The sequence below is a fragment of the Corvus cornix genome, chromosome 23, assembly GCF_000738735.6.
Source record: "Corvus cornix cornix isolate S_Up_H32 chromosome 23, ASM73873v5, whole genome shotgun sequence".
NCBI classification, from domain to species: domain Eukaryota; kingdom Metazoa; phylum Chordata; class Aves; order Passeriformes; family Corvidae; genus Corvus; species Corvus cornix.
Genome location: NC_046352.1, coordinates 4,724,434 through 4,749,216, shown reverse-complemented (window position 1 = coordinate 4,749,216; position 24,783 = coordinate 4,724,434). Strand labels below are relative to the sequence as shown.

At 44.2% G+C, this 24,783-nt stretch overlaps 1 protein-coding gene across 2 annotated transcripts in view; it reads left to right on the top strand.

The window, feature by feature from the left end:
* Positions 1-3,761: 3,761 nt before the first annotated feature.
* MAP3K3 (mitogen-activated protein kinase kinase kinase 3) overlaps positions 3,762-24,783 on the top strand; it is a 37,293-nt gene continuing 16,271 nt past the window's right edge. Inside the window, exons 1-7 of one of the 2 annotated variants that reach the window (XM_039564497.1) lie at positions 3,762-3,887; positions 10,461-10,582; positions 11,076-11,165; positions 13,982-14,022; positions 17,024-17,123; positions 18,145-18,258; positions 21,187-21,310. In XM_039564497.1, the coding sequence (XP_039420431.1) occupies positions 3,884-3,887; positions 10,461-10,582; positions 11,076-11,165; positions 13,982-14,022; positions 17,024-17,123; positions 18,145-18,258; positions 21,187-21,310 (595 nt within the window). In that variant the 5' untranslated portion in view covers positions 3,762-3,883. The remainder of the gene's footprint in view (positions 3,888-10,460; positions 10,583-11,075; positions 11,166-13,981; positions 14,023-17,023; positions 17,124-18,144; positions 18,259-21,186; positions 21,311-24,783) is intronic. The other variant, XM_039564499.1, reaches the window with a different exon arrangement.

Genomic DNA, 24,783 nt, shown 5'->3' with positions numbered 1-24,783 from the left:
GCTTTGGAGTACTCCAGAGAAACTTTCTCAGCTTCCGCTATGGTGGAAGGAGGCAGCTTGTGCAAATTGAAACGGTGTAAAAAGTGCTGGACTGGTAGATAATGGGTGAAGCAGGTTGCCTGTCAGTGGGGCAAAACAAGTGCCATAAAATAATGTAGGGGAATGCAGGTAGAAAAAAAAGATGAGAGGTTCTCCCTTTTGTAAATATTAAGGAACAGCCAACATCTGGCACAGCTGTCTGGCTCTGTGACCTTGGGCAAGCCCCTGCTCTGATACCACCTGTGAGTGAAAAGCACATAATTAATTAGTGATCAGTAAATGGCTCGAAAATACTTGAAAGAAAACCTCCATGGTAACACAATACACAGCAATAGGTGTAGAGAAAAAGTGGTCTCTGAGATTATTCTGGGGCCTGTGACTGGAAGAAGCGCTTAATTTTGAGCTTTTTCATTTGTGCTGTTTTAGAAACAGTCCAGACTACCAGCTTAGAGGAAGTAATGATCTAAAAACAGATAATATTTTAGAGGTGCTTCGTCCCCTCCCTTCTCTAATTTTGCCATTCCAAAGGCAGAGCAGCTCCTGGGTTTTCAGCAGCTTCAGAGCCCCCTCTGCTGGAGCGCTGTTGGCCGCCGGGCCCGGCCCTGGGCAGCAGGACACGCACAGGTGTGCGCACCTGCTCCTGCCGCCTGACAAAGGCTGCTTCACGCCTGGCTTACAGGACTTGCACGTGATTCATGTCTTCTGCTGGGGGAGAGGTAAACTTGGGCCCATATATATCCTGTCATGCTGTCCTAGAGTTGGATAGTTGTGATACTCTTCCATTCACTTTGTTTTCAAAGCTGAGGACACAACAAGAAATGGTTAGGAGAGACAAAACAGCCTGGAATCAGTGAGATTACTCTTATATCTGCAGAAGACAGTGCAGAACCCTTTCATGCATCCTTTGAAGATTGGATACCCCATCCCTGGAAGTGTCCAAGGCCAGGTTGGATGGGGTTTGCAGCACCCTGGGACAGTGGCAGGGGGTTGGGCTGAATGGCCTTTGAGGTCCCTTACAACCCAAACCATTCAAGGATTCTCTGGTTCTGTTTACAGGGTTTCTCCTCCTTGCCCCCTTCTGTGGCTGTGGAGTCCCAGATGTAGAATAAGGAAGTTTTGGCATGGGACAAGGCTCAGCCTGGAGCCTGCTCAGCTCCCCCGGAAGGATGTGTCTGCCTAAACAAGAAGGGAAACAGGAAGGAAAGAAGGAATAGTACATCTGATAGCAAGGAAAAGAGGCTCTTTGAGTCAGGCATGCTTCAGAAAATGGAAATACTACCAAAATAGAAAATAAGATGATTGGCATAGTGATTAAGAAAAGATGCCAGGAGTTAAATCCCAAAGGTCTAATCCAGACTTCCTGTGTAACTTTTAACAAGTCACTGTCTCTCTGTGCAATGCCCTTAAGTCCCTAAAATAGGGATTACACTTCCTTTTCTTAGTTGATGCTGTGTGACAGCATTAAACAACTAGGCCTTATAAAGTTCCTTTAAAACAAATGGGCTGACTGGAAACATAGGAGCTCCTGGAGAGTCTCTGTGAATATCTTTACTGATGATTTTACATTAAATGGCATCAGACAATCTGAATAAATTCAAGAATTAAGTATGTTCTGCAGTTGCTGTTTACAGGAGTGAAGCTTCTCTGCTGGAAAGCTGCAGCTTTGGTGGAAGGATGTGGGCAATCCAGATGGAAAACCACGGAATATCAGCTGGTGTAAAACAAATAACCTGATTCTCATCAGGAGCTGTAGTGGCAGGACAAGGGGAACTGGGTTCAGACTGATAGAGAGAAGGTTTAGATGGGATATTGGGAAGAAATTCCTCCCTATGAGGGCGGGCAGGCCCTGGCACAGGGTGCCCAGAGCAGCTGGGGCTGCCCCTGCATCCCTGGCAGTGCCCAAGGCCAGGCTGGACATTGGGGCTGGGAGCAGCCTGGGACAGCGGGAGGTGTTCCTGCCCATGGCAGGGGTGGGGCAGGGTGGGCCCTTTAAGGCCCCTTCCAACCCAAACCGTTTTGAGATTCTGTGATTGTGCACAAAACCAGTACAGTATTAAATACACAGTTAAAGTCAGAAAGGAGTTACTCATTTTTTTCTCAAGTTACACAAAAAAAGGGGCACTTATTTTGGTAGAAAGTTGGATTCCAGTTCAGGAAGGATTTACCAGCTTGTTGGGAAAAATAAAAAAGGTGTGAGGATCTGCAGTGGTCCCAAAAAAAAACTCCTGATTGCACTTGCATGTAGATAGTGATGTGAGAATGTCTGTAAAATGGGGAAACCACAAATCAAGAGATAAAATCGTTGGTTTACACATGAGGCTTGGCAGGTGGGTGAAGTGATGAGCTGTTAAGGACAAATCATTCTATTTTCAATTTGGTAAAGGGGGGAAAAAAGCTTCAGTGAAATCCAGACATCCTGGGCAGTTGGAGATGGGAAGAGTGAGTTCCACCAGGGTGGGTGTCTCCTACCATCTGCCAGGAGCTCCTGGCTCCTGTCCCAAGCTGCCACTCACTGGTCTAATATCTTTTGGGCTCAGTAAACTGAGTTTCTCCACAAAGGACATGGAACCATTCTCATTTAACAGGACTTCAACTGAGAATTTTATGTGCAAACATGTAGGAACTGCAAGATAAGCAAAAATAACAAGTGGTGAGGTGATGATGGAGAGGTTTGAAATCAGGGCTGGTGTGGTAGGGAATTGATGCTAAATTTCTGCCTCCCAGGGCACAGGGTGGGCTCTTCCCTCTCATAGAAAAACCTTTTTATAATGAACTTGGCACAAAGAGCGAGCATTAAAATCAAATCTGGTGATGAACAGAAGTGGGAGGCTTCAATAATGTGAGGGAACTGGAGTATCTTGGAGATTGGATGACTGAAGAGCAAGAAATAGAAATGAGATGAAATGCGGCAGCAGAGAGTGCAAGGATGTGAATTTATGGACAAGGGGAAATTTGTGATGGATACCAAGAGTGTTTTATCGGAAATTAGTGAGGAAGGGAAACTGAGATTTAGTGGTTAATAAAGGATAGTGATGAGCCATCATGAAGCTGTGAAAGAGCGTATCAAAAAGTGGTTCCAAGATCAGCAATGATGCTGTCGAATGAGAGAGGAATTCGACTTGGAACAGGGGCAAAAAGCTACCAGGATGACACCACAAATACAAGGCTTGTATTAAGGAGGGAAAGTGGCTGGATTTCTACTACAATGCAGTCTGAAAGGCGATATGATCCGCTCTGCTGCAGATACAGCGCGGGCACAAGGACAAAACCGGATTTTTCCTTTCTGGGACCCGGCCCATGGGCGGGGCCGCGCCGCCGTCCGTCACGCTGATTGACAGCTCTGGGGGCGTGGTCTGACGCGCCCCGCCTCCTGTGGGGCGAGGGGGCGTGGCTCTGCCGCGGCGCGCCGGGCCCCCGTGATTGACAGCCGGCTCCGCGGGGAGGCGGGGCGGGCGGCGCGGCTGCTCGCGCGCCCATTGGCCGGCAGCGCCGTCGGGTGGGCTCGGCGGCGGCGCTGATTGGCGGGCGGCGGCGGGTGCCGCTGTGATTGGCAGGAGGCGGCGGGTGCGCGGCGGCCGCCGAGCGGTTTGTTTTGCGGGCGGCGGCGGCGGGACCGGCCCGGACGGACCGGGGGGCCCGGGACGCACCGGGAGCGCCCGCGCCCCTCCCACCCCCCGCCCGCCGCTCCCGGAGCGCGGCCGCCGGGAGGAGGCGGCGGCGCGGGGCCTGGGAATGTGGCGGCGGCGGCTCTGAGCCCTCCCCCTCGGCCCGGCCGCCATGGAGCCGCGGCGGTGACAGCGCCGTCCCGCAGCGCCCGCCGTGAGCGGGGCCGCCGCCCGCAGACATGGGTGAGAAGCGGCAGAGAAGCCCCGGGAACCGGGGCCGCGTCACGGGCCGGGCACGGAGGGGGCGGGCAGGGAGTGGCGGCGGCGCGGACGAGCCTCTCGGGACGGCAGCGGGGGCTCCCCGCGGTCCGGGCGGCTGGCGCGGGGCGCTCGGGCCGGTGCGCGGCCCCGGGCATCGGCAGCGCCGCGGGGAGACGGTGCGTTTTCACGGATTTGGTTAAAACGGTAAAAATCGGTTTACGGAAAACGTACGGTGCCCCAGGCTTTTACTAAACTTGGCCAGACAGAGCCGGCGGGGATCAGCGGGTCGGACTGAGCTCAGGGAGCTCGCTCAGCCTCCAGGAGAGATTGGCTCTTCTTGAGACGGGAATTGTTGTGCTCCAGCTTAATTGGGGAAATTTTTGGTATTAATCGCAGCTTCGGAGTCCATCAAAATAGATTTTCCTTTATGGAGCTCCCCCGAGTTCTCATTTGCCATTCTTAGCCCAGACAGCAACATGTAAAAACAAGCAAAGGAGTTGGAAGAACTCTTTTTCGAGAGGGAGATGTTGTTATGAGGAGTTGCTATGACTGAATTTGATTGATTAATTCAAATTAATTTGGATTTGGACTGTATGTTCTGTGTAAAGAACTGCTTATGGAGGGGATCTTGTGTTTCCTAATTCCTTTTTCAGCTTAAAGAGAGGTTCTAGAATTAAACTTTTAATCGTTCTAAACCAGAACTTACTCATATTTGCATGTTGGCAAGGGAATCCCTGCTGTTCTAAGTGTGGAGTTTCATGGCTTCATGGGCTATAGCTTTAATATGTCTTCCCTACAACCAAGTTTAGTTTTCTAAGACTCTCCTTCATTTAGTCTGCATGCATGATTAGCTTTTATACTTTAAATTCAAAAAGCATTGCAAATGTTCCTCTACAGCTGCTTCAATATCTCTTTACTCTGCTTTGATTTGGTAAATACAACAAATTCATGCAAATCCATCACTAAATTTCTCTGCTACAAAGAGAGGAATAGTGCAATCTGCTCTGTTTAGAGCAGCAAGGTGGTTCATAAACTTAAAATGGTTTAGAAGTAGGAAGTTGGATTTCCATTAAAGTGTTTTCCAATGGCAGTTGGACCTGTGTTTGTAGACATGTGAGTGCAGAATGAAAAAATACAATTTCATGGACCACTCCACCATAGCATTTTGTGTATCATGGCACAGCTGCAACCAGATCCCTTTATAATGGGAAAAACCTAAATTCATTCAGCAACTCTAATCAAATAATCTGATTAATAATGGGTAATGGGCTGTATATCACGCTCTGATGTTCTTTAATCTGGTGTTTTGTAACCCACCTGAAGGACACGTGGGGTGGTTGATGTCAGAGTTTGCTGGAGCTCCGGTGGTTCAGCCAGGGCTCACCTGGAGTGGATCCGAGCCCTGCACAGCCGGGACAATTCCTGAGCTTGATTTCCCTGCAGACCCTCCTTGGCAGGCTTGAGAATAGGGCTCTTGGGGATCTCTGCCTCTCTCGCTGTCCCTGTGCAGGGGTGAGCGGTGCTGGCTCTGAGGTGTGCAGGCCCTGCTCGCTCCAGTCCTTCCCTCGATCTGCTGGGTTTTCCTGCCTGTGTCACTTCCTTCCCTTGGCTCACACGCACCCAGTGACACCCGGGGGGAGGGAGCAGGGCTGAGCCTGCAGGTTAGGACCAGCTCAAATCCCAAATCCCATTTTTGTCCTTTAATTTGTGAATGAGAAGAGGGATCCTGAATATATCCTACAAGGGTCAGCCTCCTAGAGCTCTCTGATTTTTCCTCACTCTACAGACCAGGTCATTTTTGATTTCCCAAAGCTGGGGCACAGCAGCATTTTGGTACCACTTGAACTGCCCGCAGCAAAGGACTCAAAATGAAACTCTTTCAAAAGACCTTTTTGAGACCTTTAACAGAGACACAGTTTGTCTAAAATTTCTTCATTGCCCCTGGATCTGCCAATCACTTGCCCAAACCAGCTTTGCTGTTGCAGTGGTAGATAACAAATACACAGATTTATTCACTTTTTTCTCTTTTAAACCAATGTGTCATCGTGGCTCCTGCTATCACACCACATAAAACATGATCCTGGGTTAGGGGGGTTCACAGACTTCCTGTTTTTATCCATGTGCAGATACTTTCGCTGTTCTTTGTGACTTTTTTTTTTTTCAAAACTGTTTCCATTTCTGACTTGTTCAGACCTGTGTAACAAACCACGGATTGGTTGAAGTAAATGCTTTGTGGAGAGGAATAACTTTCTCTGTGAGCAGCAGTTTGCTTTTATCGAAGTTATAAAAATCCTTGAGTGTAGTTTTTAAAACATGAAAAGCATTTCCTGGACAACATCTTTCCCGCACAAAGCAGAACTGTGTTTCCCAGACCTACTGGAGACCAGGCAAAACAGGGTCTCTCAGTGCACTCCAAAAATTGCTTCGTTTTCATTTGTAGCGGCTTCTGCATTGTGTGATTAATGTAACGCTGCTCCACGTGCTTCTCCAAGGCAGTCTATGGAAATTCTCTGTGTGGATGGAAATAAAGGAGTGCTCATGCTTCTCAACATTAAATCCATCACAGTGCTGTGTCCTCACTGGAGACAATTTTTCCCTACACTAGCTCAGATCAATATTTGACTTTATTTTATATTTTTAAGAGGTAAATACTCTGTCATGTCCTACCTCATCAACATAGGCATGAATTACAGGATGTATGGTTTAGTAGTAGTAAGACTACTCAGTGTAAGACTACTAAAAAATGTATTATAAGATTCAAACTCACCTGAAGTTGTTCCATCACCTTTGTTAGAACATGAACTGTTCCAGTTTTATGAAGATAAATAGTATTTCAGTGTTAGAGCGACTGCAGTGAGTGAGATACAGACCTTGCAGGGCACTAACTGGGGTTTATAGAATATCTGGAGTAGGAAGGAACCCACAGGGATCATGGAGTCCACCTCCTGGTCCTGCTCAGGACACCCCAACAGTCCCACTCTGGGCCTGAGAGTGTTGAGCTCTAGCGTTTGCCAGATGCTGCCCTTTAGAGTTTGTGTTGTTAATTCACAAGTTGCCTCAGCTAATAAATAAATTCTCTTTGTAGCCAAGCTACAATCAGTAGTAAGGGACACGTAGTTGGCTGGATGTGTCCTCTGTGACACGAGTGACTGAGCAAGCTGGCTGTACACAGCCTGGAACCCGGGATCAAACGCCTGTAGCCAACCATTGTAACCACTGATCTTTGCTTTCCAGTGATGATCCTGTTTAAAGGAGAATTCTTATTCCCAGACATATTCTTTGATTGACTTGATTTCTTGTCATGAGCCCTCAGTTATAAACTGCTTTCATAGCTGGTTTGCTTCTTGCCCAAAGGAACTCTGCCAAGACAAGCTCTTCTTCATCCTCCTGGTATCTGGCCAAACCCAAACTGCGCTGTAGTGGAAAACTTGTATCCCAGCTCTTCCCTGAGTGTTTTGGGTGGTAGGAACCTCAGGGATGTTCCAGGCCATAGGTTGTAGTATTTTGTTGTGCACAGTTTCAGCCTTTGCCTGCGAGGTGACTCCAAGGTTGTGCTTAATACCATCAAAGTGAAAGAGTACCAGTAAATTGGAGGCACTCCAGTAAAGGTAAAGGTTAAACGTTCAACTGTAAAGTTGGAAACTTTAAAAAACAAAAAGAAAAAGTTGTGCCGTTGCCTACCTGGAACTTTAGCTTCATTCACAGCTGTTTCTTCACACTTTTGTCCCACAAGGGGTTACTTAGTGCTGAGATAGATCCCAGCAATTATTTCCTTTGGCTGATGTGCTTCTCAAAAAGCAGCCTCTTGCTTTGGTTGTGTTACTTACACCCCTCGCTTCTTTCCACACAGTTGGAATGTCAAGGAGTGCTCTCTCTTCTCCACTGCCACAATGTGGTTATTGTCTCATTTGGCTTGTCTTGGACAGCAGAGATTTGGTGGGTTTTGATTTGGATTTTTTTATATTCTCTGCTCTGCGTTCCTTTTTTAAGAGTTTTTCTGTAATTAACACCTTCTGCAGATCCATTGGGAGATTTCTTTTCATTCCCTTCCATGCTCTGGTCTAGGCTTGATGTTTCTGGTTTTTGATGTAACATTCTGAAGTCCACAGTGGATGTATCTCAGATGTTGGGTGCTCTCAGGACAGAGTAAGGACTCAGCTTCCAGTGCCTGAAGGGAGCCTGCAAGAAAGACGGAGAGAGGCTTTGCAAGGGCCTGGATGGACAGGACACAGGGAATGGCTTCAAACTGCCAGGGGGCAGGGATAGATGGGATATGGGAAGGAATTCCTCCCTGTGAGGGTGGGCAGGCCCTGGCACAGGGTGCCCAGAGCAGCTGGGGCTGCCCCTGGATCCCTGGCAGTGCCCAAGGCCAGGCTGGACATCGGGGCTGGGAGCAGCCTGGGACAGTGGGAGGTGTCCCTGCCCATGGCAGGGGTGGCACTGGATGAGCTTTGAGGTCCCTTCCAACCCAAACCATTTTGGGATCCTGTGAAACCTAAAATAGACCTGGGCAGAAACTATTGGTTGCAGCAAAGATAATCCTAGTGTGACTTCTGTTCTGACTGGGACTTCTTCAGATGTTTCCTCCTTACAAATAGGTGTATTTTTCCCCTGTTTTGCTTCTAACCTTTGGCAGGATTTGCTCCCTGCGTGCTTTACAAGCCATGTGTGTCCCACATCAGTCATCTTTAAGCATTGCAAGAATCTAGTTTGTTATTCAGACATTGATTAATTATTAAGCCAGTCTTCTGCATAAAACATAAGCTAACTGCTTTGGAGAGACTCGTGAACAAATGCACGACTTGAAATTGCAGAAACAAATAGTCCCAATGAGTCCCTTTTACAGAGAAATACAGATGCGAGTCAGTCCATCATTTGATGTTCAGCAGCTGTTCCCAGGACAACTCTTCCAAATGCAAGTGATTACCCATCAAACCACTGCCATGAATGAGGGATGAGTGTGTAGCCATGGTGGATTTTTAAAATTAAGTTTCAGTTATTTACAGATCAGCTTCAAAAACACTTATTTAAATTCAAACTCCTCAAAGTGACATATTGAGGGAAGAAAGGAGGAGCTGTGCATATCAGGCACTGCACACCTGACACACCATTGTGTGAGTAGGGCTGTGATGGCCTCATCTGGTTCACATCACTTCCAAAAGTCCCAATTACCAAAAAAAAAAAAAAGCTTTACATTCAAAACTAGGGTTCAGGTCCTCCCAGACTCTTTCAGAAAGGGCAGATTCTCCTTGGCATGTCCAGAGCTGATCAAATCATTGCTTCAAATTCCATGCCTAAGTAATGCCTTAATATCAGGAAGGATTTAACTGGGTGTATTACTTGCCAAGGAAACAGCACTTCATCCCTAAAACCTTTTTGAGTCTTGATATGTGAGACACCAGCCAGCCAATCCAGTGGGCAGGAATGTGCCAGGAGCAGAGTGACAGCATGAGGTGCTGCTTTGTTAGCTGTGGCACAGTGCCTGGCAGCCAAGTGCCCAGAGCAATCCCATTTTGGACAAAACTTCGCTTGGCAGCTTCCTTTACCTTTTGTAATATCAAGGAATTTAGGGTGGTTATCCTTGCTCAAGTAAAGGATTAATTTCCATAGCTTTTAGACCTTCATGCACCATCCATCACAGCCCAGCTACTGTGCATTTCTGTCCTTTTACATCTTTGTTTTTTTCTCTAAACGTTGCACAAAGTTCTGCTAAATATTGCTTCTCAAAACTCATAGGCAATGGGAGAGAATACTTTAAATTGGTTACATCAGGAATCTTCAGAAAGTAATTCTTAGTCAGTGGAACATACAAGAAAAAAATCAGTGTGTGTTTTTATATTGCTGCAAGGCAAGAAGCCTTGAATTGAACCTGCTGGATTGTACTTTGCCAGCAGACGGTGTTCTTAGTGCTGGACAACTTGAACCTGTTCAGCAGATCTTGAAATCTCATGAAATGGTTTGAATTTTATTCCATCAGCTTGTTCCGAGGGAAGAGAGGAATGTGTTGGGGCAATCAGTGCAAGTGGATTTGTGTTCAGAGATACTCCAAGATGATTCTTCGTCCAGATTTTCATTTCTCTTTCTACTGGCCATGGTTTGTTCCACTAGCAAGCAAGAATTCAGAGTTAACAGGATATAAAATGGGAAAGAATAGACTTTTACCAGGTTTTCCTTGGCAGAAGCACATCAGTTTGCCCTTCCTAAATGCCCTGTGATGGTCTCGCAAATCTGTCCAAGTTTTACTGTTTGTTGTGAAGCCTTTTGAACAGAATTAGGGGCTGGGGATATTGATTCTCATCCTTACTCTGGCCAGATCCTTCTATGACATTGGACAAGTGACTTAACATTTATCTGTCAGTTTATTATGTTGTGATATTTGGTTAAGTTTGGGCTTTTTTACGACTAAATGAAATCACAGTGTATTTGCAAAGGTCCTAAAAAGGATTGTTGTTCTATGAGCCAGCAGAAAACCAGTGCAGAACTGTCAGAGGTGCAGAAATGCCATGGTTGGTGCTCACCCAGACAACTTACTCCTGAAATTCTTGTGCATCACAGATGAACAAGAGGCCTTGAAGTCCATCATGAAAGACCTGGTGGCACTCCAGATGGGCAGACGTCACCGGCTGCCTGGGTATGACACCATGAAGAATAAAGACACTGCTCACTCCAACAAACAGGTAATGGGCCAGTTAGTGAGTACCTGAACTGGTGACCTGGAGGCAGAGGGGGCAGAGCAGGTGGACAGAGGATCTGCTGCCTTGGCTCTGTCCTGTGCTTCCAACAGCCAAAGCATCAGATGTGAATTAGATCCTCCTTGGTCCTGCTCAGACTGTGGCAAATATGGTAGCTTTTCTATTTTTTATGCTTTTATGTAAGATCTTATGTATTTTATATATAATATAATATAACATAGTATAAATTTTATATATCTTATATTGTATATGCTCTATATTTATTTTTAAATAAAATATTTAATATATATTACATTATATATGTATATATATATGTATATACATGTATTTGATAATTTGCAACATCTTAGTATACTGCATTCTCCCCACATGTATTTTTTATGGGGTTTGGTCTGCCCAGCTAAAAAATTTAGCAAGTAGCTTTCTGATTTCACAGTCATATTTCCATTTTTTAAAGTGATTTTATTGTTTTTTAAAGAAAAAGCACAATGCCAGCAGTCCCCCCCTCTTGGGCAGCCCAGCAATAATGAACCAGTGTGCCTCTGCAGTGGAAGAAAAAAAAATTCCGGTGAGAAAGCTGGTTTCATTTCCATATTAGCAGTTATAAATTAGGAGTATGTCTCCAGGTTGTGTGCAGTGACTTTATGGATTTCCTTTAAGCAGGTGGGAGGCCAGGAAGGCTTTTCTTCCCTGACTCTGTCCTGATGTAGCAGTGTGTGCACATTTGTTGTAGGGTCAGGACAAGGGGAAAAGGCCTTAAGCTGAAGGAGGGCAGGGTTGGGTGGGATATTGGGAAGGAGTTCCTGGCTGGGAGGGTGGGCAGGCCCTGGCACAGGGTGCCCAGAGCAGCTGGGGCTGCCCCTGGATCCCTGGAGTGTCCCAGGCCAGGCTGGACACTGGGGCTGGGAGCAGCCTGGGGTAGTGGAAGATGTCCCTGCCCATGGCAGGGGTGGGACTGGGTGGGCTTTGAGGTCCCTCCCAACCCAAACCAGTCTGTGATTCCCAAGGTAATGAGTGGTGGAGTCGATGCTTTGAAGTCTCTTTAGGTTGGTTCCACATTCCTCCAGACTTTTCTTGGAGAAAACAATGGTACTGATGTTCTGGTAAAAAGGAAGGACAGAATAATGCAGCTTTGTCTGGAGATGCTCAATGTCATTTAAATTAAATGCTTCAAAGCAAAAGCAACAATTCTAGTCAAGAATTGTTTGTCCATTACTGTAGTTCAAAATTAAATCAAGTTACTGGCAGCAAGACTGACATGAGCAGGAGAAGTTTCCTATGTCAGTAAAATAACTCTTCTCGGGTTTATTCCTGTTACAGGTTTAAGCTTTTTGGAGCAGGCTTTGAAGTTCATGTCTGTCTTCCTTATGCTTTGCCTGTTCACAATCTACTTGTTCAGCTGGATCTGGGATTTCCTTGAATGTGTTGGACAAATCCGTAGATGAAGTAGTACAAAATCCTTTCCAAATCACTTTGAAACAGAAATTCAGAGATGCCTTAAATCAAAATCTGTAATTGTGATTTATGATACCACGTCACAGAACTGGAACACTGAAGTGCTAAACTTGGATTTGCCTTTTTAATCATCTCTGAGGACAGTTTATGCAAATTGCTTTAAGAAGTGGTGGATTCACTGCTTTCAAGGGAAACTGAAAGCACTGGATGCTTAACTCCTCTAGGTTCTCTCTGAAATGGGAACACCAAGATCACTCTGAACACCTTTTCTTAGATCTTTGATAAGTAGACATGAATGGGCAATGTCAGGTCCTTTTGGAAAAATCAAGCAATAAATGCCAAAGTCCATCCCCTTTTTCCTTTTACTCCAAATTACAGGCTTCGAAGCAAGCAATGGAGTTGAGAAAGTGGCTGTAGTTTGCTTGGGTACCAGCAAGTTAGAGAGGTTTCCAAAGAGCCCTGGGGATCTTCTAGTGTTGTCTAATTTCAACTGGTGAGAGCTGTGTCAGTTGGCTGCTCCAGGGCCTAAACCACATCTTGAGGTCAGAAATTTAATATGAAAAATGGTTTGAATTCCATTGCATCCAAACTGTTCTGTTTAGTTCCTTTAGGCTGTGCTACTTAAAATAGTATAATGTTAAAACAAAACCAGAGCCTTACTTTCCTGAAAATCCTGATATAAAGCAATCATTGCTTCATGCAATATGTCTAAGAACAACTTTTTGATCAGGAGTTGGCTGGTAGACATCTTTTATAGGATGTTATTCTGTTTGCTGCATTGTTCCTTTACTGCTCAATTCAGATGAGTTCCCCAGAATTTGTTTCATTTCGGAGTAATTCTGGACTAAGTTCTTTGTCTTCCCACATCTAAAAAAATGCCCTTTAAAGTTAGGTGTGAATGACCCACCTGCAGCTGGTTGTTGCTGGCATTGGGAAGGTCATTTTCCCCGGTCCATGCTGTCCCTCCAGCACTGCTGCAGGAATCCTGTGTCCTCCTAGGGCCTCCCTGGGTGCTTTTGAACTGCATTCTTGACCACTGGGCCTGCCAGAAACTTCCTCCAGCTAAAGAGCATTTCCTGGCCATGTTTTTTTGAAGTTCCTAGATGTATGATTGCCTATTGTCTGAGGCTTTCACAGATGGCTTAATCTATTCCAATCACATAAATTGTGCAGCAGAAATGATGGAGTCTTATCAGAGCAGATTTTTCCCTTTTATTTTTGTCTTTCTGACCTAAATTGGGGTTTGAACTTCGATGTCCAGAGTTGAAAGTTCAGCTTGCTGACTCTTCCATGCCACAGAGCATCTTCTGAGTTTACAGTGACTGCACAGGTTGCACAGTCAGTGCTTTTAACCATCCAGATGGAGGTAATGACCCCTTTGATGAAACCTTAGAGCTTTAAAAGGTGACACAGAATCAGCCTATTTGTAACTCAGCTTGAGTTCCAGGGGCTGCATTTTTGCAAAAGCAGAGATTTAGTCCGTGTCTTAAGAATAAAGAATAATAAATTGGAATAAAAATTAAAAATAGGAGTAAGAATAAAGAATGTAGCACATTCTCTCTCTCTTTTTTTGCCATGCATGCTTTGAGCATGCTTAAAGAAAATTAACTTCAGATTAATAAGCAGTTAGGACTGAATTTCAGATTATTCCCATGCAGTGTTAAAGATTAATTTTCTTTAAAGTTTATTTCAGTGCCCTCTGTTTAAGTGACAGTTTACAAAAATTACATCTTAGCTTTTACCCTTTTCCTTCTCTTTCTCCTTCAGCAATTTCTCCATTCCTCACATGGTGTGTTCATGTATCAGCCACGTGTTTCCACATCTGCTTCAGCTTCCGTGGAGAAAGTTAAAATATTAAAATCATGATATGATGCTTCTGTGTGTGCCAGAGTTTGATTGTGAGCTCACCTTTTGTTCTTTCTCCTGCAGAATGATGTCAGAATAAAGTTTGAACATAATGGGGAGAGACGGTAAGTTGGCCTTCACTGCTTTGGATCTCTGCTTAGGAGAGTAATTTAGTCATCAGTAATTTAGCTTAAATATTTTGTTGGCTTTGCTTTCCTTTTTCCTGAATGAAAATCACACAGTGAAAGCAATAGCAAACAGGTCACACACAACTTGGTTATTTTTAGAGATCAGTGTGTCATAAAACACTGATTTATTTCCATAATATTTATTTGTAAGTGAACTGCAGCATTTTTAAAAGCTGTCTGCCCTGAAATAAGTTCAGCCTGAAAGTCTTATTTCAGATGTGTTCCCATTTCGTTTCATTTAACTAAAACCAAATGAAGCTGATCAAATTAGTGTCATTCTTTTCTAGTTTCTCACTTCCTGATGCCCTGTCGTTATCACTGCCCTGCTGTGATTGAGCAATAGATACAAGGGAAGATTTTTTTTCACTGGTGTAAAAGCTTCTTTGTTATTTCCTCTGATATTTGGTTTTGAGAGACATTCTTTTACAAGAAAACCCAGAAATAACTGAAATAGCAGTTTCAGTTTTTACAGCATTGTTTGCAATGGATAAATTTGCTGAAATATTTCAAAGTAGGTCTCAAAAAGCCTCTTACTTGCCATCAAATTGAGAGGAGCTCTCGAAACATTTATTGACTGGTGGCTGTGTGAACACTCAGGAAGGCTCCAGGCTTGTCTGGGGTCTCTGAGTCTGTTCTCACTGAGGGAAAAAGAGATCTTGATGCTGGGTTATAATGTCCGTATTTTGGAAGATATTAATTGGGCTGTAAGCATGAATGTACGTGCCATCTTCACAGCCATCTTGTGGGAATCCTTTGGTTTCTCCCAGGCCAGACAGTACTTCCAACATGAAGTGGTTCACAGTTTCATGATAAAATGCAAATTTAAGGTCAATGGTACAGGAGTACAAGTTGTCTGTAGTGATCCTCACAGCCTGTTCTAGGAGAGGTTATTGGCTGAGTTGTTGAAGCTCTTCCTTTGTCAGATTTTGGGATTTCTGTTAGGAAAGCAGAAGTGTTCTTTGTTGGAAAAGCAGGCTGTGGAGAATAATTTCTACTCTTCCTCAAGACTTGAACTGTTTCTTTCACTGAAATCCTACATGATGAATTCTGTCACTGACTTTTTGTGCTGAGAGAGTAATGTGACATGTAATCATCTCTGGGATCTGCTTCCTCCTTTGTCAGCCAGGTCTGCTCAGCACTCTCCTGTGTCAGGGGCTTTTTCGGGACGACACCAGAGCCACAGTGGGACATGTCACAATTTCTTGTCACACCATGTCAGGACAGGGGAAGTCGGCAACAAAATCCTGTCACCACAGGCTTATCATCTTGCCTGTCTGCTGGGTGCATATCACGTGGCATGGAGCTCAGGGGGGCAGAAGGGGTTTTTTTTTTTCCTAAAATGAAAAGTTGATTGTGTGTCAGTCTGATTATGCAGTTGTGCTTGCCTGAATTCCCTGCTCCCAGCACAGTGTGCAGTTCCAGACAGGGAGCTTGCCCCAGAATGTCAGTGTGTGTGCTTGGTTTCACGGGCGCTGCCAGATCTAACCACAAATATTTAAGGTGGTCAGGCAGGAATGGGCTTCTTAAACCCTGCAGTCCAGGATTTTGTGTTACAGGAGTGCACAGAGTTTTTAAACTAATAGAATTTGTGGCACCTGAGAACAGCTCTGCTTTTGAACGCACTGAGTGTAGAATGGGAGCCTTTATAAGGGACTGAGAGCTGCATTGCATTCATGTGGTGCCAGAGCACTGTAATTTCATGTATGGGTTTCTAGGAATATGTAGAAAATGTTATTGTGGGCTGCTTTTTAACAAGGACAATTATTTCCAAATAGCTGAACATTGTAGGTCTGGTAGCAAGATAACCCTTCATGGGAAGGGGCTGAGGAAGCCAACTGACACAAGGGTTATTTAAAACAAAAGCTGCATCTCATGGAAGGATACCCAAGGCTGATGAAGCTGTATTGATGGGTGGATGGATGATTGGGAAACTGAGCCTTCTCTCCAAAGCACAGGTTCATTACAGAATCACAGAATCCCAGGATGGTTTGGGTTGGAAGGGACCTCAAAGACCCAGTGCCACCCCTGCCATGGGCAGGGACACCTTCCACTATCCCAGGTTACTCCAAGCCCCGACCAACCTGGCCTTGCGTGCTTCCAGGGATGGGGCAGCCACAGCTTCTATCTATTGCCCCTACAGAAAGCCACTCTCCCTCCCTTTCCTCACAAACTCATGTGAGATAATTCAGGATTTCACTGAGTTGCCTCTGAGTAAGACAGGTCTGGAGTTTCCATAGTCCACTCAGTAACTTGGAAGTGCAAACAGTCCCTCGATCATTTGTAGTGTGCTGATGTAGCAAAAGAAATAGGAAGAAGATACATATAAATAAACTGAAAGTTCTTTGGTTGAAATTGATTTTTTTTCCTAGAAGTTAACTAGCAAAAATTGCATCGGAAACAGCACTAATCTTCCAATTGAGGACAAAAAGTATAACCAGATATTATAATAGTTCATGTGTGAAGAGGATCTTGGATTGTTTAGCCTGGAGAAGAGGAGGCTCAGGGGAGACCTTGTTGTATCCTGTTATTTCTGCCTTGTGACAAGTTTGTTAATTGGTGCTCACAATCCAGCTCTTTGTGGCAGTATCTCAGCTGTGCCAGAACAGGTGGTATTTTTTAAGCCAAGGTGCATGGGGCATTTGTATCCTGTAATGTGAAAGACATTTATTCAAAAAAGGATACTTTTCTGCCCAGGACAAAGGGATTCTATTTGAAATCTCCAGCTGAGTGTTGCATTTTGGCAAACTCTATGGAAATGGGCCAGAGATCAGTAATTCCTTATTGAAATAATACATACAAATTTAAATTTGAAAGGTTCACTACCTGCTTGAGGATGAAAGGAAACCATTCAAATGTGGGTTTAATGGTTCAGCCATCTGATTTGATTGCTTTATCAGGTGTATCTCTGAACTGAGTCAGTGATTTTCTTTCCTCCCAGGATTATCCCATTCGTCCGTCCCGTGCGCTACGAAGACGTGCAGCAGAAAGTGAAAACAGCCTTTGGGCAGCCCCTGGACCTCCACTACATGAACAACGAGGTACTGAGCTGTCAGTGGTCTCTGGATGATACATCCTTTCCCCATCACAAATTCTGTACCCAGAAATATTAATTTTTGGGTCTTCCTTTAATACAAGCCGGTGTTGAATCCCTGACCCAATGCAAATGTGCTGATCCTGATAAAGCATCTCACTGCTGTGTGTGTTGTACAAACATCAGCATCTTGTTCCCTTGTTCTGGTGTTGCTTAGGACACTCTCTTAGGAAAGTAAAAAAAAAATATTTGAAGTATTTTGCTTTCAAAAGCAGCTCTTGCAGGCCAGTCTGTGCAGTGAGAGGGCTGTGGGCACTGCCATTGGGAGAGGAGGTGACACAGGGAGCAGCTTTTGTCACTGTTAATAATCAGAAGTATTTTGGTGGCTTTCTCATCCTGGACACACTGGCTTTTCCTTGTTTTTGGGGTTTTTTTGTTGTGGTGTTGCCCTAATGAGAGAGATACAAAACCCCAAACACCAGAGAGAGTAGGACAAAAGTGAGAGTTCTTTGTTAATAAAATTCCCATTTTAAGGTGTGAGTGGGCTGTAAAATAGAGGGTGTCTCAGCCTGATTTCATGGAGTCTTAACAGCAAGTTTTAAATTCTAATTTGATTCCCTCTTTCAAAGTCTTTATCTTCTTCTTTCTACCTGAAACCGAATTTTCACTTGATCATTAGGTCTGGATTCATAAGTATTCTGAGACCGTTTTCTCATCAGAGAGTCAGGGGCTGACTTGTTCTTTGCAAACAGCAAATCCAGGTAGCAATTAATGCAATTAATACTTTCATGGGTGGTGCTTTAGAGGAATTCGCATAGGGTCAGCCGTTTCTCTGACATGGGAGTAAAACCTCATTAAAAAGGACAGTAAGACAGTATTGGAATGAAAATTTGTGGAATAACTGAGCAACCAGAATCCTGTTTCATATTCTGGTATTTTTCTAATGTTTGTTCAAATACCTAATGTAGAAGTAGACTTATTTTTTTCTGTCTTTTCTAATGATTTTTTTCCTGTTCTTTACTTTGCAGCTCTCTATTCCTTTGAAAAACCAAGATGACCTGGATAAAGCTGTAGATCTCTTAGACCGGAGCTCAAATGTGAAAAGCCTGAGGATACTATTGCTGTCCCAGGACAGAAACCATGTAGGTAACAACTTCTGGGACTGCAGCAAAATGAAGGGGTTTACCCCTCAAGACTCTAAAGCAGGATGGCAGCATTACCTGGGAGTAACAGGGATTAGAAAATCACTCTTCCCAGGTGCAAATGCATGTGTTTATCCTCTTTGCTTTGGCTCAGCTATAAGTATCTTTGTGTGTTGGGACTTTTTTTCCTGGCTTTAGCAGCTGTTTGGGGGCTAAAACATTGCAGCTTTTTAAGCTGTCATGTGAAGGCCATTTTATATCGAATACCCAGTGGCTGTAGGCAGAAAACACTTGATGACATGTGGAATTATTTGGCCTTTGGAGCACAGGCTGTCCTTGAAGAAAAGCCTTTAGCACTTTTTTCCTGGGTGAGAAGCCTGGGGACAGCTCCCAGTGATTTTTCAGCTCTGTAGCCCTGATGCACTGAGTCCAGCCTGACTCTGTGGAAACTGAGTTGCCTTTGCTAATAGTGGTGTATTCACACCTAAGATGAATTGGTTTGTGTCTTGGCTCGCTCTCATCTACCACAGGTGGCTGTGGCAGTGAGTATCAATGTACTTTGCTTTTTTCAGCAGAAAAGATCATAATATGAGAAATAAATCTTTTAAGTCAAGCTCCCAAAGATGCCCATTTTGGACAATGAATGAACTGCAAGCTGAAGAGGGCAAAAAGAGTCAGAAGTTTCCCTTATTCCTGATCTGTGACTGGAAAACACAGTTCACTCAACCAGTATCTCTATTTTTTTTTTTCTTCAGAATTAATCTCATGCAGCTTTTCAAGCCAAAGACCTCGATAGCTTAGATACTTGTTTTGTTAATTACCACATTCTCCTGAAGAGTGTGACACAAAAAGCTGCTCTGTTGGTAGTAGCTTGTCAGTCTGGAATGTTCATCCCTATTCAAGTTCTGCAGGCTGGGAGCTCAACTCTTGAAATAATCACACCTGTAATTCTTGGAACTGTCATGATAACATAAATGTACTTCTAGCTGTTCTTTAATTTGATGATCCATGGTAATGGAAGTACAAAGACCTTCAGGAGTGTTAACAGCCCTTTCCCAAATGACTGGGAAGGTCTAGGAGGGGATGATGCTGTTCCTTGTCCTGTGCCCTTTCCCTGAGCATTTGTTGCTGCCTCTTCTGAAGACAATACTTGGAAAGAAGGTCTTTGGTCTGACCTGGTGGTCTGTGTTGTCAGGAAACATCCTGCAAAAGGTGGCCTCAACTTTCGGTACAACACAGTCAGACAATCCTCTTTCCCAGCCCTCTGTTGATGTCAGTGCCTCCAGGCTGCAGCCAGCTGTCAAATGATACCATCTAACTTTGCATAACCAGTAAAACACTTGGTAAATCTCACCCTGCACCAGCCAGTAGCCACTGCTGGTGTTGTCCGTTTATTAGCTGTTTTTTCCTCTTTTACTCAAAGCAGAAACAAACAGCAAAGCCTTCAGTAAGTGCCACTGTTTCCCCCCCCTCTCCTCCAACTTCCTCTGCTGCTCTGAGTTGCCTGACAGGAGAGCCCTCCGTGGGATAAAGCCCACAAGCCTGAAGGAGGTTTCTTGGCTGCATGATCTCATCCCACTGAGGGAGCGGGAAGCATTATTTTCCTGAAGTACAGGATGCAGATTTTGTTTTGGTTGTGCTCTTTTCTTTTTCTGGGGATGGAAAAGTGACTTTGGCACAAATGTCTACAGAAAGCAAATGAACTTTACAGCAGTAGCTGGGTCCCTTGTACCAGGAGCCTGTGTTTGTGAGCAGCATTCAGATTAATTTTCTTACGTCTCTTCCTGTGACTCGTTTCTTTTCTCAGTCGGTTCACGCCTGTTGCCAGTCTTTTCTTTATGTTTAGAAACCAGTGGGGAGAACTGGTGAAGTTGGAACACCTGTAATACCAAAACCAGACCGTCCATCAACGGGGTGACCTCTGCACCCTTTATCCAGCTCCCATGAACCTGCCCAGGGTGGAGGTTTATGTGATTTAAATTAGGCTCTCTCCCTACTCTTTCAAGTGTATGTACTTATTAAATGAGCAGCCATTCAGTACTTTATTATTGAATTAAAGTTTTTGGAATAGTCATGCCTTGTTTGCCTGTCATGTTCAAATAATTTTCAGAAATCAGAATTTATTTCCCTGAGGTGTCTTTGGTTATGTTCTTCTCAAATAAGATAAATTCTGTAACTCAAGAGGAAGGGAATATTACACCTGCTTGTAAAACAAGGTGTGTTGGGTCAAGGTTAAAATTGAAAGTGTCTGTAGGTATTGAGCCCCTGCTGTAACACAGGATCTCATTGGCTTGGGGGAGGTTCCATGTGTCTCATTCCTCTTCCTGCTTTGAATGAAATTAGGGCTCTGTGGAAAAATGATCTTTAATTAGATAATAGCTATGTAAGTTCAGGGAAGGATGAATAAATTCATCTTGGCATCTCCTGACTGTTGGTGCTATTAAACTCCAGAATTTGTTTTCACTTAGTCAGTCTGAATTATGAATTTACTTTTTAAAGGCTGTGGGGAGTCAGGTTGCTTCTGAAACAGTGCAGGATTCAGAACTTGTCTCTGCTGGCCAAGGTGGCTGATGGAAATTGTGGGTCCTTCTGTGTCCTGGCCTCAGGGGGGGACAGGAGCCCCTCGTGTTTTACAGGTACCTGGTGGTGCCAGACACTGAGACCTGCAAATCATGCACTTGAGTTGAGCTGTACAATAGCTTGTTCCAGTTCTCTGACTCCTGTTTTACACCATAACTGTAAACCTTGCTCTTTTGCTAACTTTTTGTTTGTGTTTTCTGAATTAATAAGATTTTGGGCTGTGGAACTGTTGCTCAGCACTTCCTTGGTACTAAGCATAATATATTTGAAACTGTGGTCAGGCTGCTCGAGCTCCTTCATCTCACTTCATTTTATTTTATTTTAATTTATTCTTTTCATTTTACCCAGCAGACCAGTTCTTCACCCCATTCTGGACTGCCCAAGCAAGTCAGGATTAAAACTTCCCAATCTGTGGGGGATGTGAGCACACCTTATCAGCAACCAGAACCCAGAAGTAGGCATCTGTCTGTCAGTGAGTATTTTTGCCACTTCTGCATGTTTTTGTTTGTTGAAATGTATCTTTGGGCACTAGTGTTTATGGTACAGCATTTAGGAGAGCCATGAGAAATTGAAAGGTTATTCTAGGACAAGGCAGTTCATTTTCAAAAGCTCTTAATATGTTTACAATAGAATGTTTCAAAGTTCCTTGCTAAGTTGTGGAACAGCTGAGGAGCTGTTAAAGGGGATGTCCTAAAGCCAGAGCCATTGTGGTTAGAAATTTGGAAAGCTGATGTGAGTCCATTAAGCTTTTTATTTAGATTGGCAATTTCAGTTCATGAAACCTAGATTTGATTTTTTTTATGTCGGGCTTTGGAATCTGTCCTGACTTCTGTAATCAAGCATTTTACTCGGAATTACTACTGCATATCCAGCTAGTGTCCTACATTCTGAGTTGCCTAAACTTTCACTCTTGGAGTTATCAGGTGAGTAGAGCACAAGACAAAATCAGAGGTGCACAAAAGATAATGAAAAAAATCAGAGTAACATGTACCTTTGTCTCATTTCTTTGGGTTTCTGTTAGCTCAGTGAACTCCTGTTTAGGGGAAAGGTCCATGTAAGACTTCTGTAATTTTTATGACTTCCATCCCTGGCAGATTTGTGTTATTTCTCCCAATTTCTGTGTTACAACCTTCTGTATAACTGTGCAACACAAGTCAAATGTATTCTTGAAGGATGCTCAAAGCTGTTAACCTTTATATGAAAAACTAAAACATGTAAAACACCTTCCAGGACTTATGGGCCCAAAAAAGTCTGTGGTTTAGGATTTGGCTCCTTGGTGTGAAGCTCAGTGAGCAGTGAAAGTGGAGGAGGAAGGTGAGAGTGTGAAGGCCAGAGCCTGAAATGCTGCTCTGTGTAAAATATTTCTGCTTCAGAAATGAGAGAAGGTAAATTTTGCTGGAAACAGAAGCAGAGGATGACTCTGTTTGTTACAACAGCTATTTTGGGGCTTGTCAGAGCTAATGTCTCAGAGCACAGGTGATGGGAGTCACGAGGGCAGCACCAGGAGCTGGGAATGTCAGAGTTGGTTTGTTTGCAAGTTCTTCTCTGTGGCAAAGGAGTGCTTCAGTTTCATTAACTCTGTAAACTTGAGGCAGAATAATTACATGATTTTAGATCAGTATTTGCAGTGCAAAATATCAAATAATAAATAAAGATTAAACCACAACAGTCTCCCTACTGAGGGGCCCAAACCAGAGTTGTATCCACACTATTCTGACCAAAGGTAACTGGGAGAATGAGCTCAGGGAAGGACTTGTGAATTAGACCAGTAGTTCTCAATGTGGGACTTGTCTAACAAACCTGTTGTATCCTGTGGAGAGTTTGCTGATCCCCTTCTGTACAGTTTGTTTTTATGAAGCAGCAAACAAAGAAGTGCTGAAAGCTTGTGAAGTACGTGGCTGAAATGGGGACAAAAAGACTTTTCCCATCCTTCCTAGTTTGAAGTTAGTATGCATGAGAAGAGCAGCATTCCTTGGTCCTGAGAAGGCAGTGGTATCCATGCATGTCTGAACACCACATTTCTTTTTTAACAGACAAATTGAATGCCAAAAATATTTTATTTAAAATATATCTCTCTCTCTATATATATATATATATATTTCTCCTTTACTGACATTCTGAGGTATTCAGATAATGGTGCCAAAGCCAACAGACTATAGCGAATGTCTGTCATGGATAAACATGTAACAAGTAGTAAGGGGCCCCTTCTATATCCCAGTTACACACTCTTTCCTCCTATCCCAGCTTATGGATAATTTCTGAATAGCTTGTCATTCAGCAGTCAAGGAACCATTAGTTTTATTTTCTGAACATGTCGTACTAGACTGTCACATTATGAAGAGGTCCAGAAGAGTTCCAGTTCTGTCAGAGGTCTGCTGGTAATTTGGCAATAGCTCGGTCTTGCATCCATTTCTTCTTCCTTCTCTTTTCCTATCTTTGGTTTGGAAAAGGAACGTGCCCCGTTTCCTGGTGTTTCAGGCATAGAGACTCTCCAGCTCGTACCATGTCATGCATTTAAAGTCCAAAGCAGTGTTCAACAAAAGCTTTTTGCAAGCAGGAGAGGGACCTGTGTGGCTCCTGAGCTCCAAAGGGCCTCAAGCCTGCTGTCACCAGTTCAGAGCTTTGGAAGTAAAGATAACTTTTATTTAAAAGAGGAAAAAAAAAAAAGAAAAAGTTGCTAAGCATTCTGGCAGGGCTTGTGTTCTTTCCACTCACTTCCTTTGATATACATGGATTTAGTGCCAACTTCCTTTTCCTGCCCAGGGATGGGGCCTTTCCACAACAGCAGCTGGGCCAGCGCCAGCGGCCCTGGGCTCGCTGTGGCCGTGGCACGGTCGGAAGGAGTGAAAGTGCTCCCGGGGCTGGGGAGCCACGCACGCTCTGGGGTTCTCCCACCCGCTCCACATGGCTCCAGACAGCACGGGAGCCCCGAGAGCTGCTGGGGGAGTCAGGTGGTAGCTCTGAGCAGTAGACTGTGGACTTGACAGTCTTGGGCTTAATGATCTTGGAGGTCTTCTCCAACCTTAATGGTCCCATGATTCTGTCAATCTCCTTTTGTTACGTAGTTCACCCCCCTTGCACTCTAAGCCATGGCAGCATTGTTCATTTTCCTTCTGCGGCCCCTCAAAGGTGTGTGCTCTGCTTTTCAGCCCCCTCAAAGGTGTGTGCTCTGCTTTTCAGTTCACTTCTCCCAGCTCTTTGCCTTTGCTCTTTTATGACAACAACTTCTACAGAAAATATTTTCCTTGGGAGAATATTTGCTGATCTTTACCCATCTATCCTAGCACCTGAGTACACACAGTTAATTAAAGACAGTGCTGTAAGGAGCACAGCTTGAGAGCTGATCTTCACCTGCTGCCTCCGACTTCATGGGTGACCTTGAGCAGATTGGCTGGACCACAGCAGTTCTTGGAGCTCACAGTGGGAATTGGTGGCAGCTGCAGGTGAATAGGTCACTGCAAAAGGGGGATTTTTTCTTTCTGTGTCTAAAGTTTCGTCTTCTTTGAGACTTGCAAGGAAAAAATAAACCCTAAGGATGAAGTTTCTCTCAGTAGGTAGCACAAGAGAAACTCTTTAGGTAGTGCCACTACAGATGATTAAACTGTTTTTCTCATCCTTTGGCCCCTAAACATACTTTCTGTCCTTCAGCTATCTCATCCAATTACCAGGAATTGCAGATTAGGCCTCCAAAACAGTGGTTTGGCCCAAACTAACTGTAAAGTTTGATTTTTCATGCAGTAACACAGAAACTGGGGGTTATATCCAAAGGTAGCAGTGCTCCCATGGGATACTGAAATTGCTGGGTGTCAGTATAACTAGCTCAGCTGATAATGACCAGCAGGAATGTGCTGTCACTCAAAGGAAATTACCGTAAATTTATAATTAAGACAGAAGAGTGGTTGCCCTGACAAGTGTTTTGTTTAGTGGAGATTAGCAGTGGAGCTC